We start from the raw sequence: 16,291 nt of genomic DNA on the forward strand, positions 1-16,291 counted from the left end.
AAACTCAATTCCTCAGGTTTACCAGGCAGTACTCTTCTGACCAAATGTTCTGCCTAGCCCTCAAAATATCCGTAATTTTAAAAATCTGACATGTAAAATGCATTTTTCTAAAAACATCACTTGGAAGTTAACTGATCATAAATATGATTTTACAAAACAGCAGTCTATTGTATTTAATTACTACTTCTGAGCAGTATGGGAAGATATTTTATGTTAATTATTATAATTTAACTTAAAATTACCTTATTATAGAAACAAAAATAACATTTTCTTTGTGAGTTGTTCATGTTCTTAATCTATTTAACCAAAATTAAAATGCTGAGTTCTAGTATAAATGTGGAAGAGTCTTTGGGAGGCCTTCAGCTTCATGAGAACAGAACTAGCTTTGTCTCTCATTAATGGAGCTTTAGCTTCTAGAAACACAAATTCCCTTATGTTTCTAGAAGTTAATGTATAAGACTACTATTTCAGTGAAAGGATTTAAGAGCATAATATAGAAATTTTGTTAATATTCAACTTGACCACACTTTATTCTGTTCTCACAGGAATAAAATGAACATCACAATGTTGAGATATGATAGGTAATATATGATTAAATTTAAAACATTTAAACAAATCTGATATTTTAAACAATGTGATATGTTATTTTAAAAACATATCTAAGGTTGGTCAAATGGTAGTAGGCTATGATCCAAGTGGTAAAAATAAATATACATAATTTAATATTAGAGGCTAGATTCCCTTTTAAATCTCACAGTTAAAAATACCCATCTCTCACTAGAACTTTACTCTGAAATCATGCATTCCATATTATTCTTGCAATATTAGAACTGCTTCCAATTTTTTTCCTTAGAGACATTATGCATTTATAACATTTAAAATAAACGATGATCAGAAAATCAACCTAAAACTCTGCTTACTTGTCACTTGGCTTCCGACCATTCCCATTAGACATCTGGGGAGACCTATGCAACACCAAAATGAAGCTCAGCCCCACACAGTGTCTGGCAGAGGGTGATGAGAATGGCACATTGTCTGCTTGGTCTGAACAGGGGTCACAGCAGGGAGAGCATCTGCTAAGCTAATGTGAATGGAGGAAACAACTATAATTGCCTCATTAAAAGATCTCTGGCCAAATAATCACAAGAAGAAAGGACTAGGAAAACCACCCCAAAATTAGGCCTATAATATGATAATTGGGGGTAGAATTTTAAAATTGCAGAGAGAGAGAGAGACTTGGGCATACTATTGGTTTTACTAACTTCCTTAGGTGCTACTAAATTAGTAAAAACTTGGAAGCAACAATTCAGTTGTGCATCTATAGCCCTTAGCAGACATTCAAACATAAGAGTGCAAACTCACAGCTACCCAGGATACAAATGTACAATGAAGGGCGGTGTGAAGCTGCTAACAAAGGACTAACACGGGAATTAGAAAGGCATACTGATCTAAATTTTGCAATTATGTATGAAAAGCATGTAATTAGAAAGCTCAATGCCTTTTTTTCTATTTTCTACCTCCACCTTTAAAAAAGTCTAATTTTCTTGCAATTCAACAGTGTATACCTAGAGCTACATACAGTTTGGGTACTTCAAACTATGTATTTTATTCAACATTATTAATAAGTATTTCACGGTAAATATTAGGATTTTTTAAAAATAAGAAGTAGCAAACTGGTCAGAGATTAAAATGTAATGATACTGAGACCAATTATTCTGCATTTCCTGATATTTTGAGGTTAAGCTGTATGAATGTAATCTGGATCATATAGTTAATAGTATCATAAAGTTAAACTTTCTTTTCTGAATCCAGCAAACATGGTAAAATTAGCTTGTTACACCCATAAGCCAGGTTTAAAATAGGCAGGCTATTTGATGACTTTGATGTTTTGCACCCAAAATGTGCTGGCTAATTTTTCCATTCCATTTACCATTCCAGTCTTTAAACTGCCTTAATCTCCTGCCCTCAGATGTTGATCTTGTAAGAATAGGGGTCATAGGTCAGGACAGACAGACCTCAAAGGATCTGGCCTATCAATTCATGCCTGAAAGATTTCTCTGCCACAATGGGAACCTACTAAACAGCAAATTCCTAAATCTAATCACATAAGTATCAGGGTGAAATTGTTATTTATTGGAATTCATCAATTTACATCTTTTCAAACACCTCTAGCATCTAAACAGCATTTTAATTTTCTTTTGGAAACAGGTTCTGGGATATAGTAAACATGAAGACTACACTACTGAAGGACTTAACGTGAACAGCAAAGTCTAAGCAGAGGCTTATTATTTCAGGAATGCTATTAAGATTTCAAAAGACACAGCACAACATTTCCCACATAAAGTAACTAGAAGCCGCCAAATTTCACAATAGAGATAAGAATGGGAAAGGTTATAACAGTGAGAAGTGGGTGAGGGAAGAACTACCAGTACCCAATTTATAGCTCTCTTGTTCTAAGAGTAAGCATCATAGAAATATTTTCCATGGGGTAAATAAAACATACAGCTCTTTATTAAGCAACACACGGCAACTTTTCTAATCCCGAATCTCTTCCAAAACTTTCATACAAATTTAAAATAATTTAAGCCCACAAAATTATAGTTTTATAAAAATCAACTACCATACATCTCATGTGAAAACCAGGGTCATGTGTGTATGTATGTGTGCCCACACGTGTGCCTGTATGTGTGTGTGTGCACGTGCTAAGTTTAAACCAGATACCATAGAATTAGATTCTACTTATACTCACCCTGGTCTTTTTGGCAATAAAGACAGCATATCACAATGTGTCATTTCAATACTGGACTACCAGGCATGTCAAACTAAGAATTAGTGTAAATAAAAACCACCTACAGCTGAAGACTCTTTTTTAATAGTACCAAATAAAGGAATTCCTTGAACTTCCACAAAAAAACCTTAGCAATTAGCATCCTTTAGAAACAAAATATTAGATAGAATATGAAAAAGTACTAATATGTTAATATGGTTTTAAAAATTAAATATTGCACCAAATTAACTAAAAGCACTGGAATATTCTCTCGGTCAACTATTTTTAAAAATCGAAACTACTTTTTAAAAATTCAAGTCATTGCTGTTAGAAAAGGCCTTCCATTATTATCAGAGTGTGTGGTTGGGTCAGAAGATGTGGAAGGTTAAGGAGAACAAAGACAACAGTCACTATGCTGGGGAAAACAGAAACTGTAAACAGACAAGTCCCAGAACCAGATATCTATACCCTCCATATGGGAATTCACTACAAATGTTCTTAAACAATACATGTATTTCATTTACTAATTATTTAGCATCAAGTCACTTTATCTATACAAAGATTTCTAGACCAATAGTCTCACTGAAAAGTCTGTCTAGTCATTCCAAATATCTGCAAGTATAAATCAAAATTTCATACTGAAATCCAACAGTACTAATTCAAGTAAATAGAATGATAAAGTTATTATTTTATTAGCCTATCTCAAATTTAATTGTTAAAATTGACTTCTTGTTTTTATAGTAAACTATGTTCTTTAGAGAAAGGTACCAAGAGTAGACTAGTTTTTGAGAAAAGAGCATAAAGTCTCTAATTTTTCATCAGTCATCTTCATTTTATAATGAGGAAAGCTACAAGGGGTTTTGTCTCCATACTCTTCTGAAGATGACCTGAACTAAGATAAAACAAACTAAACAGTAAATACAAAATTATTTTATCTGAAACTGTAAGAAATCTTTCTACCATGGAAGAATTTTTGAACACTCTTCATTTTAACAGACAGTATTTAATTCATGATTCATAAATGAAACTGAATCAATCTAAATGTTACACCAGATACAAAGTAAACTCTAACTGGATCATTAAGCAAATGTAAATCATATTACTATAATAAGAATAATAAAAACCAAAAAGCATCCTACTAGAGAGACATGGAAGGAAATACTGTAATCTAGTGTTAAGCAAAGAATTCTCTTTTTATTTTGTTTTTGTTTTTTTGGAGGGGGGGTTGTCCTGGAATTCATTCTGTAGATCAGGCTGTCCTCAAACTCAGAGATTGCTGTCTCTGCTCCTACGTGCTGGGATTACAGAGGGGGCCACATGCCCACCTTTTAAGCAAAGAATTCTTAAGCATGACATCAAGCAAAGGATAATTAAACTGTCCTCATCAAAATAAAACTCTTGTACTACAAGATTATCCGTGAGAGAGAAAAAGGCTACAGAATAGGAAAAAAATATCTGCAAAAAGTTTATCTGGAAAATGTCCTGTATTACAATGCATAATAAAAGCTCTCAGAATAATAACAAGAAAATAAATATCTTGCTGGGTGGTGTTGGTGCACGTCTTTAATCCCAGCACTGGAGAGGCAGAGATAGGTAGATCTCTGTAAGTTCGAGGTTAGCCTGATCTAAAAGAGCTTGCTCTAGGACAGGCACCAAAGCTACAGAGAAACCGTCTTAAAGAAAAAGAAAGAAAAAAAAATAAGAAAATAAACATATCATTTTAAAAAATGCACAGGCACAAACAGTACCATCTATTCTCTGGGTACCAGAGAATAAAGAGAGCAGTATCAAAATGCTTTGAACAATGTTTAGGATCCGCAGCCATAACCATGACAATATACCCTAAATACAACCATGACCACTATATATATGGGGTAGCTAAGCCTATGTTCAGCTGAAAAACATCAATTACTGGAAATATGCATAGCAGGTGGCTTGCACACTGTTGACAGAGACACAGAATGTGGCTCCCTTGCAAAACCAAGGTAAACAAATACCCATGACCATGGTATATAGCTGTCCCACTCCAAAACCGAAGACTAACGTGCATTAAAAACCCACAGTTGAGTCTTTTGCCATGCTGTTCATAACAGACACAACAGGAAAATACCCAAATCCCTCAACAGATGAATTAAATAGATACTGTTATAGCATAATAATGGAATATTACCCAGCAATATAAAAGAATGAACCACTGAGACATTCAACATTACAGATAAATTTCAAAAGCATGATAATGAAAAAGTGGAAAATTTCAAAAGATTATGAAACAAATAAATCTGTTCATATGACACCCACTAAAACAAAACCAATAATAACATGAAAGAACAAGTTGCCAAGTTGCCAAGGGGATGGATTAGGAGTGAGAAGCTATAAAAGGCAGTGGGAGGTTGTTTGTTGGGGGTAATAGACTGTTGAGAGTAAATCATAATGGTGAGAGGCACAATGTATGCATGTGAAAATTCAAAGAGCTGTGGCATAAAAATATAAATTGTTATGTAAGTTTGAGACATAAAATAAAATCAATATTCCAAATAAGCAAAACATACAAAAATGTACCAATGTTAGTTTTTCTTTTAAAAAAGAATTAACTAGAAGTTTGCCTTTTTCATGCTTCAGTGGACCAAATCAACTACTTACTGTCATTTTTTAACTATCCAGCATTAAGACCAAGGGCTTGCACATAACAAGACAAGAACTTCCCCATGAATCCATACCCCCAACCCTAACACCATTATTTTCAAAATTTTGTAAATTCTAAGTTCAAAAGTGGCTTACACCAGTACCCAAATCTCTAAACGTATTTCTCTTTCTCTCGCATTGCTTATAAATTAAGAAGAGTATAGTGAGTTCTCTGAAACTGGAATTTACCTACATTCTTTCTGTCTGCCTTTACACTTAAAGGCACTAGAAGAATGAGAGGTACGAATTTTGAAACACTGGACTGCATCTAGATTGTAGTTTATATTTGAGTGCTAGTCCCTTAATGTTAGATTGAGGTTATTCATCTTCACCAATGCTGTCATGTAAGTCACGTAGTGCAGCATTCTGTCATTGGATGTCATGCACTTTAAGTTTTCCCTTTACTGATAATTTTTGTCTTTGACCATGTGACCAAGATGTTATGTGGCACACTTCTCTATTCATATACTTTTGTAATTAGTAAGCATTTTGTTGGGGGAGATGCCTTAAGACTGTAAGTAATCCATCTCACTTCACACTGAAAATTTTTCACTTATTTCTTTTTTTTTTTTTTGATTTTTCGAGACAGGGTTTCTCCGTAGCTTTTGGTTCCTGTCCTGGAACTAGCTCTTGTAGACCAGGCTGGCCTCGAACCACAGCGATCCTCCTGTCTCTGCCTCCCGAGTGCTGGGATTAAAGGCGTGCGCCACCACCGCAGGGCCTTTCATTTATTTCTTACTCAGAGCCATTGGTTTCTTCCCCATGATTTATAATTATAGAATTGCGATTGACTTCAGTACTCAAATTTCCACTCCTAGCAACGTCTCCTAGTCAGCGCCTACACCTGTTTGACAGGTTCCTATCATTTTTTAGGCACTGTTCATCATTTAACTCCATCTTCATGTAGGCTAAGAGTAAACCATTCACAATCACAGCCAGACCTCAGGGTTGTGCTTTCAATTCCATCTTTAACCTAAGAATCAGTGCAGCCCTGTCCTCTCTGCTGTATGTTGATTCTTCTTTTTCTATTAAACCATTTCTCATCGACACATATACATTCTGTAAGTTCTTAACCTTTAGAAAATATCCCCACCCAGTATCTGCTGCTTCTGCATCTTCTCCTATCAAGACACAAGCTTTCACTCCCACCAGTCTGCAGAGCTGTTCTTGTCACGTCCATTAGTCACTTCTGTGTTGCTAAGTGGTTGGAGTCTCAGTGATCATCATGATCACTGTATCATCAGCATCTCTCAAAAGACCTTGTACTCACCTCCTTGATTTTTTTCCTTTCCAGTCTTCCAAAACAAAACCCTTCTAGATGACCTTCCTGTTCCCATTGCTTCCACATTCTTTTTCACTGCTCCTTCTCAGTGTTAGAATGACCCAGAGCTCATTCTTTTTTTTCATTATGCGTATAAGTATCATTTCACTGACAACTGCTGAACTTTTACTTTCCACCCTAGAACTCCATATCCAGTAACTTTCCACCTAATTTGTAACCCTCTTGAATATTCATCATGTCCCAAGCCAAGCTGTCCATGTATTCCTGCTCCTGCAGTTTTTCCCATCTTGGCAACTGGTCCCTCCATCTTTCTTGTTGCCCAGGCCAAACAAACCTTGGAATCATCCTGGACTCTTCTTCTCTCACAGTCCACATCTGATCCATCAGTAAATCCTGCCGTCTCCACCTTCAAAACATACAGGAATTTCGCTCACCACTTCTATGTCTTCCACCCCATTCCAAACCACCACCATCTCTTTCTGGTACACTGGAAAAGCATCCATTATTGATTTCTCAGTTTTACTTGCTTCTCCAAATTAACTAAAGTAACAAGTGTCAGGAGGTACTTTAAGAAACATTACAATTTAGAGCTAAATGCTTCTGAAGAGCTTATATTAAAGACGTGGCCCCCAGGAAGCATTGTTCAGAAGCAGGTCCTTTGGGAAGAGGTTCACTTTAATAGCATCAATGGGTTCATAGCTTAACAGGAAACTGGACTTAAGGATATGGGGCCTAGTTGGCAAAAATAGATTACTGAGGATGTACCTTTCAGGGCCTCTGCCAACTCTCTCCTTTTCAACAGTCATGAAGTGAGCAAAATAAACTTCTCCTCTTTTAAGTTAATTTTTTCAAGTATTTTGTCATAGCAACAGAAAGCCAACTGGTATAAAGTGACAAATTAGATTATGATATTATGTTTTATTAAAACTAATTTTAATGATGTTCTATTTTTCTATAATCAAAGTTCATATGTGCAGCAGTTAAATATTACAAAAGATAAAAACACTAAGGTCTGTAGATATGTAATTAGAAAAGACTAAATAACATTCAGAAAGCTATCACATTTCTGCTATGTTTTGCTCTTATTATTTTGGATAGCCGTTTAAAACCAGGTACCAAAAACCTTCAATACATAGTCTTGGTCCAGATTTTCAGTAGTAAATATTTATTCTAAGGATATAATCAGACAATATCTAAAAAATGTACACGTAAGAATTGATACAGTAGTGCTAATTCCAAAGCACAGAAAACAGATTCAACAGCCCTGGCAGCACTGCTTGTAAATTTTGGCAGATTCATATAGAAAGAATGCATGCAGCTGTTCATTACTGACATCCAAGAGTCGGCTTAAAAACAAAACAAAACAGCATATATTTTGACTTTTGCCTGCATTTAGGATTTCAAGTGACTTTCCCCCCTAATGTCAGTTTTTTAATGTTTGAATTTTCAGAGCATGAGTAATCATTTTAAAAATAGATAAAGCAATCCGTATACTCTCACTGGAAAAAGCAAGTGGAAGCAGAAAACAGAGAGAGGCATTTCCTCTGTAAGAATCTGAGCCGCTCCTCTGCTCCCCACAGTCTGGGAAATGGCAGTCCTAGCACTGTTGCACACTTGATGCTAACTGCAGCTAAGCACTCTGAAGACTGTCGTTTGACACAGTCTATCCAGCTACACAGTGATATTATTTTCTTTCAACTAAACTCCATAAAATCCATAAGCAAAATGATAAGGAAATTTTACAACATTTTCCAAATACAGCACACTCATAAGCCAGCCAAGTACAGTTACCTATCTCCCTTTGGTTTTCTTTTTTGCAGTGTCTTCCCTTTAGGTCTTCTTTCACTTCCTAAGCAGGGGCTCCCACCTGGGCCTGTTACCCGTATTGACTCAAGGCCTTTGGGGGATTTTTTAAATGTAAATTCCACTGGCTCTCCTTCTTTCAAGCTTCTAAATCCTTCCATGAATAGTTTGCTCTGTAAAGAGTAGGAGGGGGAGAGAGATCATGATTATCAGTGCTTTATATATCATCTGTGTAATTTTAAGGTTATCAAAGCAAGAAATTCTGTTATCCATTATAAAAGTATAGGTTTTCTTTCATTTTATTGAAGTTTGACAAACCTTACTTTACAATGCTGGCAGTTGAAAGCCTATACCACGCTGCAGAAAGCATTTAATGATACAGAAATGTAAATGTACACATTCTTGTCCCATCCATTCTACCACAAAGGTGCTAGTATAAAGTCAGAGCAATGCTGCCATTGTGATCTGAGCTCAGGCCCCAGGACCACATGGGAAAGGACAGAACTGACTCCAAGCTGTCCCCTGACCTCCACATGTGCACCATATTCACACACATACACATACACGCACGTGTACACACACACATGTGCGCATGTGTCCCCAATAAATAAATGCAGTAACACTTTAAAAAGAAGATCCTACCACATAAGCTCACACAGAGATTCATTTTTTTAAAGCAACTATAGCACTGTCTGGTAAATTGTATCATCTTTAATAGCATTTTAAGTCCACTGATTAAACAAATTGTTCTAGAGTTACATAATACAATATTATCAATATTAAGATTTCTAATTAGCTCTGGGCAGGTGGTTTTAGTGTTTCTGCCCTACCCACTGCTCACTTTGTAGTGTGCTAAACAATGCCTTTTTTCTTTTGAAAAATATATTTAGAGCTACATGTATTGATGTAAAAAACATGTGATATTGTTGTGCCTAAAAAAAAAGAACATGTGCCTACCATAATGCCATCAACAGTTTTTCTTTTATTTTTGAGATCACATTATATTTATATCACTTCCCCCTTTCCTTTCCTCCCTCCAAGCCCTCTTGTATACCCCTCTTCGCTATCTTTCAAATTCTTGGCTTCTTTCTTCATTTATTGCTATTACATTTATATACCATGTGGGTGTTATATTTAGTGATATGCATATGTGCATATATTATATACACATTAATCACTAAATATAAGTTGCACAGTCTTTACAGTGCTGCTCATATGCATTTTTCAGGGATAACCATTTGGTATTGGGTCAGAAGTACAACTGTTAAAGATTCATATTTACTCTTGTAGAGATGGAGTACAGAGCAAGCCACGTGATCAGAGTCACCTTCTCTACTCTGTTGTAAAGCAGAAAGTTTTCTATATGATAACTTACTGTTTGGGGAGCATTTTATACTAGAACAATTAACTTACATTAATAAAAAAAACTCTTCTCAATTACAAAATTATAACTGTCGGGGAGTGCGGGTGTTACAACTTTACAACTCTGGAGCTGCAAAGATGTCCTGACTTATCAGGAAGCCAGGCTATACTTAGAGCAGCAACAGTACAGCTCTGGAGGGGTAGAGCTGCAATAGGACAGTTCTGGAGACTGGAGTCACAACAGGACAGTTCAGCTCTGGAGAAAAAGGTGACCTGACTTGTCGGGAATCCTGAATCTGGGATGCAGTGTGGGATGCTCTCCCTGCAGGATATAGCAATCCTGCTCCTCTCCTGGAGAGAATAAACAGCTGAGCTCTGCTCTGTTCCCCTAAGGGAATGCAGTAGCAGAGCTACCAGCTTTTCTCACCCAAGATCTCACTTCTTTTGCTAACAGGCTGCTAAAGGGGAAGCCCTGCAGAAACGTAGCAATCTCTTTTGGCTCCAGCAAAAACTTGTTACTTTTTCTGCTCAGCTTTGTTAAGTCCCTCTTAGGGAGCATCCAAGCAAGGTTCTTCTATTTTGCTCAACCTTGCTCAGCCCTCCTAAGGGAGCGTCTCAGCAAGGTTATTCATCTCAGTCTCCTAAGGGACATCCCAGCCAGGTTCTTCTGCCCTGGTGAATAAAGAGTGTCACCCAAGACTCTTTTGAGAAAGAGATTTATTTGGGAAGGAGAGTGGCTGCTTCTGTCAGGTGGGTAAAAGGCAGCTTCCAACTGAACAGCAGAAAGGCTTCTTTTAGGGGCAGAATTTTCCCAGGGAGAAGAAGTATTATTTAGTTTTCCCTTCTTAGGGATTGGTTTAATTGGTCAGGGGCAGAGAGGGCTCTGATCTCAGGGCCAAACTGTGTTTCTTTCACTGGCTCTAATTTTAGGACCAGGGCATATTTCTTTCACTGGCTCTGATTCTAGGGACAAAGTGTTTCTTTGGCACTGGTTTCAGAGTCAAGGCATGTTTCTTTGGTTCTGGGTTCAGGGCTAAGGTGTTTCTTTCCCTGGCTCAGGTCTCAGAACCATGGTGCGTTTGTTTTTTTTTTACTGGCTTTGGGTTCAGACTCAGGGTGCTCAGTGATTGGCTGGCTTCCTGCTCCACCCTACAATAACCTGAATTTCAAATACTCCTTCACTAATTTAGTATTTCTTTTTCTGTCAAGGTGAATATGCTAATTTAAAATATAGTAAGATAACTGAGTCATTAGATTTTTTATTTACCTGTCTGGATTCTTTTTGTGTATTTTGCAAATCCAACTTGAAAGAATTTCCAGTTTGTAAGGACTTCTCTGATCTAATGTGGAAGGCTGTGCAGTTTGTAAGGAGTTTTCTGAGTTTGTGTGGCAAAAGAAAGAAGCAGTCACCATCTGTTCTGCTGATGCATAAACTCAGGCACTTTGTTCTTAGTAACAATGGACCCAAAAAAGAGTCCACTGAACATGTCAAATGCTGCTTCTCTTTGGAACAGCCACCTTCTTATATTAGTATCAAAATTGTCCTCTTCTTCCCAACTATCTCCAGGATAAAAATCTTAACGCTGTATAATCCAGCAATGTCCTCACTTAGTTGATCAGATGTCAGAAAATCATTACTTCGGGGGCTGGAGAGATGGCTCAGAGGGTAAGAGCATTGCCTGCTCTTCCAAAGGTCCTGAGTTCAATTCCCAGCAACAACATGGTGGCTCACAACCATCTGTAATAAGGTCTGGTGCCTTCTTCTGGCCTGCAGGAATACATGTAGACAAAATATTGTATACCTAACAAATAAATAAATACATATTTAAAAAAAGAAAAACAAAATCATTACTTCAAGTCCATAACCCTAAAACCATCTGCTAGGGTTTAGACATGTTTTATACCCCGACCCCCAGTTTTCTGGAGACTGGCCCCCCTGGACTCATGCTCTCTAAAGAAACTGTGGACTGCAGTCTCTCTGACTTCCTGTTGTGTAGTGCAATCTCTCGTCCTGCTGTGCATTCCCTCCATGATGCTGTCTACCCACTGGACTTTTTGCGCAGGCAGAAACAATGTCCCCAGTACCTGAGTGTGGACTTTGAACCTCCTGAACTGCGAACTACATAAACCTCTTTTATGTATAAAATTTGTCTTATTACAGTAACAGTAAACTGGTTGCTAAATACAGTAGTATCCTTTACCCCTAGTTTGCTTCTCATAGTTTATATTACCTAAGGTAAAAGTAGTTAGAAAATACTAAATGAAAACATTCAGACATAATTGATAAACTGAAGATGTAAATCAATTTGAGTAGTGACAAAATTCCTGGCATCCCGCATCCCAAAAAGGATGAATCATCCCTCCAGTACCCTGTGCATATACTTCCTACCTGATCATTAGTGACTCACCATCATGGTTATCAGATCAACCCACGGCTCTGCACCACTACGACTCAAGCCACCCTTCTCTAACTTAGAAAACGGTCATGGTGACAATGCAGTTATGCTAGAATGGTGCTACAGAGTCATTTAAGTTAAAAGGTGAAAGGTAATGACTTAATAAGGGAATAAAAATATTCACATGGAGAGGCTTCAGGGATCAACAATGAAACAAATTTATCCATGACATTACTGAAAAGAAAGGGGAATTCACTGTTCCATCTCAAACTGTAGAAATTAGGCCCACAAAGCATAGTCCTTAGTGCAGACGAAAAGGACACTGAATTTGTAAACTAGCTTAAATAATAAAACACAGCATATAGAGGATTGGGTCCACAGTGTTTCCCCTGCATCCTCTTCCAGCACCCAATGGGTATCTTAGAATATATATTCCACATAGAAAGAAGAGTGCTCTGATGATAAATAGCTGAAATAATTACATGGTATACATAATTACATTACTTTAAAATTTAGTACAAAGGAGACTATTCATTGTGAAAATAAAATGTACAAGAAAATAAAAAACAAGCCAGGTGGTACTAGCACACACCTTTACGCCCAGCAGCTGGGAGCCAGAGGCAAGTGAATCTCTGAGTTCTGTGAGTTCGAGGCTAGTCTGGTCTACAGAGGAAGTTCCAGATAGGCTCCAAAGCTACAAGAAATCCTGTTTTGGAAAGAGAGAGAGAGAGAGAGAGAGAGAGAGAGAGAGAGAGAGAGAGAGAGAGAGAGAACCTGTTTCGGGTTTTTATGACTAAAGTCTGTGTTTTCTGCTGCCTGGTGGAATGTGAGGAGGGAAAAAGCCACAACTGCAACAAATCACCCATTTGGACAGTTCTAAGGCAGCTAGCTGTCCTTCCTCCCTGTTCAATAAATAAAGCTTTTTTATTTTAAATCAGGAGGAAAGCTAATAGTTGACTATTAACTAGAAAGGGAAAGCTGTCTAGTCACAGCTCTCCTATGCTCACAGTTTGTTCCTGTAACAAGCATCAGTCTGTAGTATAGTGCTATACTTTATCAACCTAACTTGATTTTATCCATCATTAAGATAGGCATAGTTTCTAGTTTGCACTCAGGCATAAGGATCCCCAGATCCAACTGGGTGGCAAGAGAGAAGACACTACCACAAGTTGTCCTCTAAATAAACACCATATGGCATGCCTACATATTACACACATACACTATAAAATTTTAAAACAAAGTTATTTTTTAAACATCACCATGCAATTAAAGAGAGAACTCTTAGCAAATATTCTCTGGTTAAATATCAAAATAGCTTAAATACAGAAGATCAAGAAAGGGAGAACTATATTATTTTATCTCAAAATCTACCTTTATCCTGATCTACTGATTTTTATGAATGGCTCCATTGTTTTAGATCTATATTCTAATGTTTAGCTGCACATACGCCAGTTACTGCTCTTGTGCATAATGACCTCATAATCTCTCTTTTACCCATTACATCCCTTTCATTGGATTGCCACTGTCCTATTTCAGTCCCAGTATCTTCTTCTAGAATAAGTGTGTAATAGTTTCTTCCCAGATATTGCAGCCTTAAGTCCCCTCTCTGCTCCACCTGAATGTAGTCTCTGAATAACTACATGTTGTTAGTCTACACATGTCAGTCTCATCTCAGAAGTCTATAACATGTCTCCTTAGACTGTAGGTTAAGAGCACTTACTCCTCTTGCAGAGGACCCAGATTCAGTTCCCAGCTCCTACACAGCAGTTTGCAAACTCTGTAACTCCAGTCCTAGGATGTCCAACACTATTTTCTGGCCTTGGTCAGTACATTGATATGCATGCAGCAAAACACCAATACACATAGAATAAAAATAAATGTCTTTTAAAAAAATGCAGTGTAACAATTTTTAAATCTACACATATTATAATTGCAAAAGTTTTGGGGTTTAGGCATATATTTTCATCTCTACCATTTCTTTGGACAAAACAAAAAAATACTTTATATTAGAGAGAATCACAACTTCTGAATGAGTAAATGAACAAAGGAGTGAAGATAATTTAGAACAAAAGGCTAACCTGTCTATAAGAATAATTCCATGCTCACAGGGGGCACATCAACTGTCAATTTACATATTAATTAGTCTATCTGTTCTGCCAATACCTTAAACAGGTATAAGAGACACCAGTCATTTCCATACCACAAACACCAGACAGGAGCAAAGAGACCAACTATGCCAAGATGTGACCAGCACCCAGCCTTCTCAGGTTCCCCCCAAAGACAAGCCCACAAATAAGCAGGAAGAAGTCTTGAAAATCCACCGCCCCAATTCCTATAACTTGTGGTCCTAACCTCCTGCCTTTTTATTATAAAAAAAGAGACGGGAATGTAATGATCTGTCTCTTTAAGAGACAAGCCACACCCACTCCCTCCCCATTCCCTCCCCCATCCCGAGGCAGGCAGGTCTTCCTTCCTGTTTGCAGCCTTAGTCTCTCTCTTTTCTGTCTCCCTCTGGGAGAGGCAGCTTCTGTCTCTCCCTCTTCTCTCTCTCTCTCTCTCTCTCTCTCTCTCTCTCTCTCTCTCTCTCTCCTCTCTGCCTTTCCCTTCCCCTCCATAACCCACCTAATAAATGTCCAACCTCACGCTGCATGGTGTTGCTATCTGGCTGTCTATGGCCCACTGCCGCCACGTGGCTTGCCACCCAAGACCCTGCCTTCAGAGACCTGTGGCATGGTCTCATGGGTCCCTGCCTAGGACTGGCTGCTCTTGGGACCCCCCTGCCCACTGCCTGTTGCCGCTGGGATTCCCGCAGCAATTTTTAATAATCTATTACAACAAGCACCTTTACCCACCTAGCATTTTCACTAGCCCTACTCCAATTTTTAAGACATTCTGAAGAGTGATGATAACTATGGACTTCCAATGAGCTCAAAAGACTATTTTAGCCACATAAAAACCAGTTTTCACTCCCTTGGATTATTACCTCATTTAGAATATGTGAACAATCAAAAAGGTATAATAAGAAAAGCAATGGAAGAGAATGTTACCCCAAAACTCTAATGCCAGCATTTGGAAGCTGAGGCAGGAGAATCCTAAGTTCAAAGCAAGCATAGGACACAGGATGAGATCCAAGCCAACTTGAGCTACATAACAGCAACCCCAAAGTGAAGCAAAACAAAACAGAAAACAAAACAAGAGATGAATTGAAAAGGAATTTAATAAATGCAGAATGCTGAGAATAGTGGTGTGTATCAACAATCAAAGCACTTGGAAAGTAGAAACAGGGAGATCTGGAGTTCAAAGGCATCCTCAGCAACATGTTCCAGGCCAGCCAGCATAAGAGAAACCCAATCTCAGTTCAGAAAGAAACAAAAAAATTCTGGTCTTTTTTTATTCATTAGAATACTCTCTGTATTTTAATTAGAATGCTAAATTAATTTATAATGCAATTACCTTTGCAATTAGATTTAGATATACTAACTTAATTTTCTGTTTATTCCATTTCGGGGTAACTTTTCCTTGCATAGTGATGAAATTCAAGAATTAGAAAGGAAAAGGCAGACAAGTTAGAAGTTCAATGTCTTCCTTAATTAGACTAGAACATATAAGACTGTAGAAAGAAATGAAAATGGAAAGGGGAAGAAAAAAAACACAAGCCAGAAAATCCAGGTATCAAGGTGGGTTTATCACCACCAGTCTTACATTAAAAAATATAGAAAAACATGAACTTTTTTTAAAAAATGGCAGTAAAATCAACATTTTAAAAGAAATTCTTTGAAAAATAAGACAATGTGGTAAGGTTGTATGGTTTCTATTCATGGTCCCTGGCTCATGATTCCTACAGCCATTGTTATTTCCTATGTGTTGAGAATGATATTATGATACTGGTTTAGGTCTTACAACCCTAAACTTCTTCCCCTCTCTCCTGTGACTTGTTCTCCTAGTCTCCACAAGGTAGATAACAGAGACTTCAAATACTCTACTCTCTATTTGCCTGGG

At 37.4% G+C, this 16,291-nt stretch overlaps 1 protein-coding gene across 3 annotated transcripts in view; it reads right to left on the reverse strand.

Moving 5' to 3' along the window:
- Lin28b (lin-28 homolog B) overlaps positions 1-16,291 on the reverse strand; it is a 110,896-nt gene that overhangs the window by 43,218 nt on the left and 51,387 nt on the right. For all 3 annotated transcript variants that reach the window (XM_026789993.1, XM_026789994.1, XM_005368625.3), the window contains 2 exons: positions 8,523-8,707; positions 7,066-7,137 (listed from right to left, as the gene is read on the reverse strand). In XM_026789993.1, the coding sequence (XP_026645794.1) occupies positions 7,066-7,137; positions 8,523-8,707 (257 nt within the window). The remainder of the gene's footprint in view (positions 1-7,065; positions 7,138-8,522; positions 8,708-16,291) is intronic.

Source organism: Microtus ochrogaster, unplaced genomic scaffold, assembly GCF_000317375.1.
Source record: "Microtus ochrogaster isolate Prairie Vole_2 unplaced genomic scaffold, MicOch1.0 UNK37, whole genome shotgun sequence".
Classification (NCBI taxonomy): Eukaryota; Metazoa; Chordata; class Mammalia; order Rodentia; family Cricetidae; genus Microtus; species Microtus ochrogaster.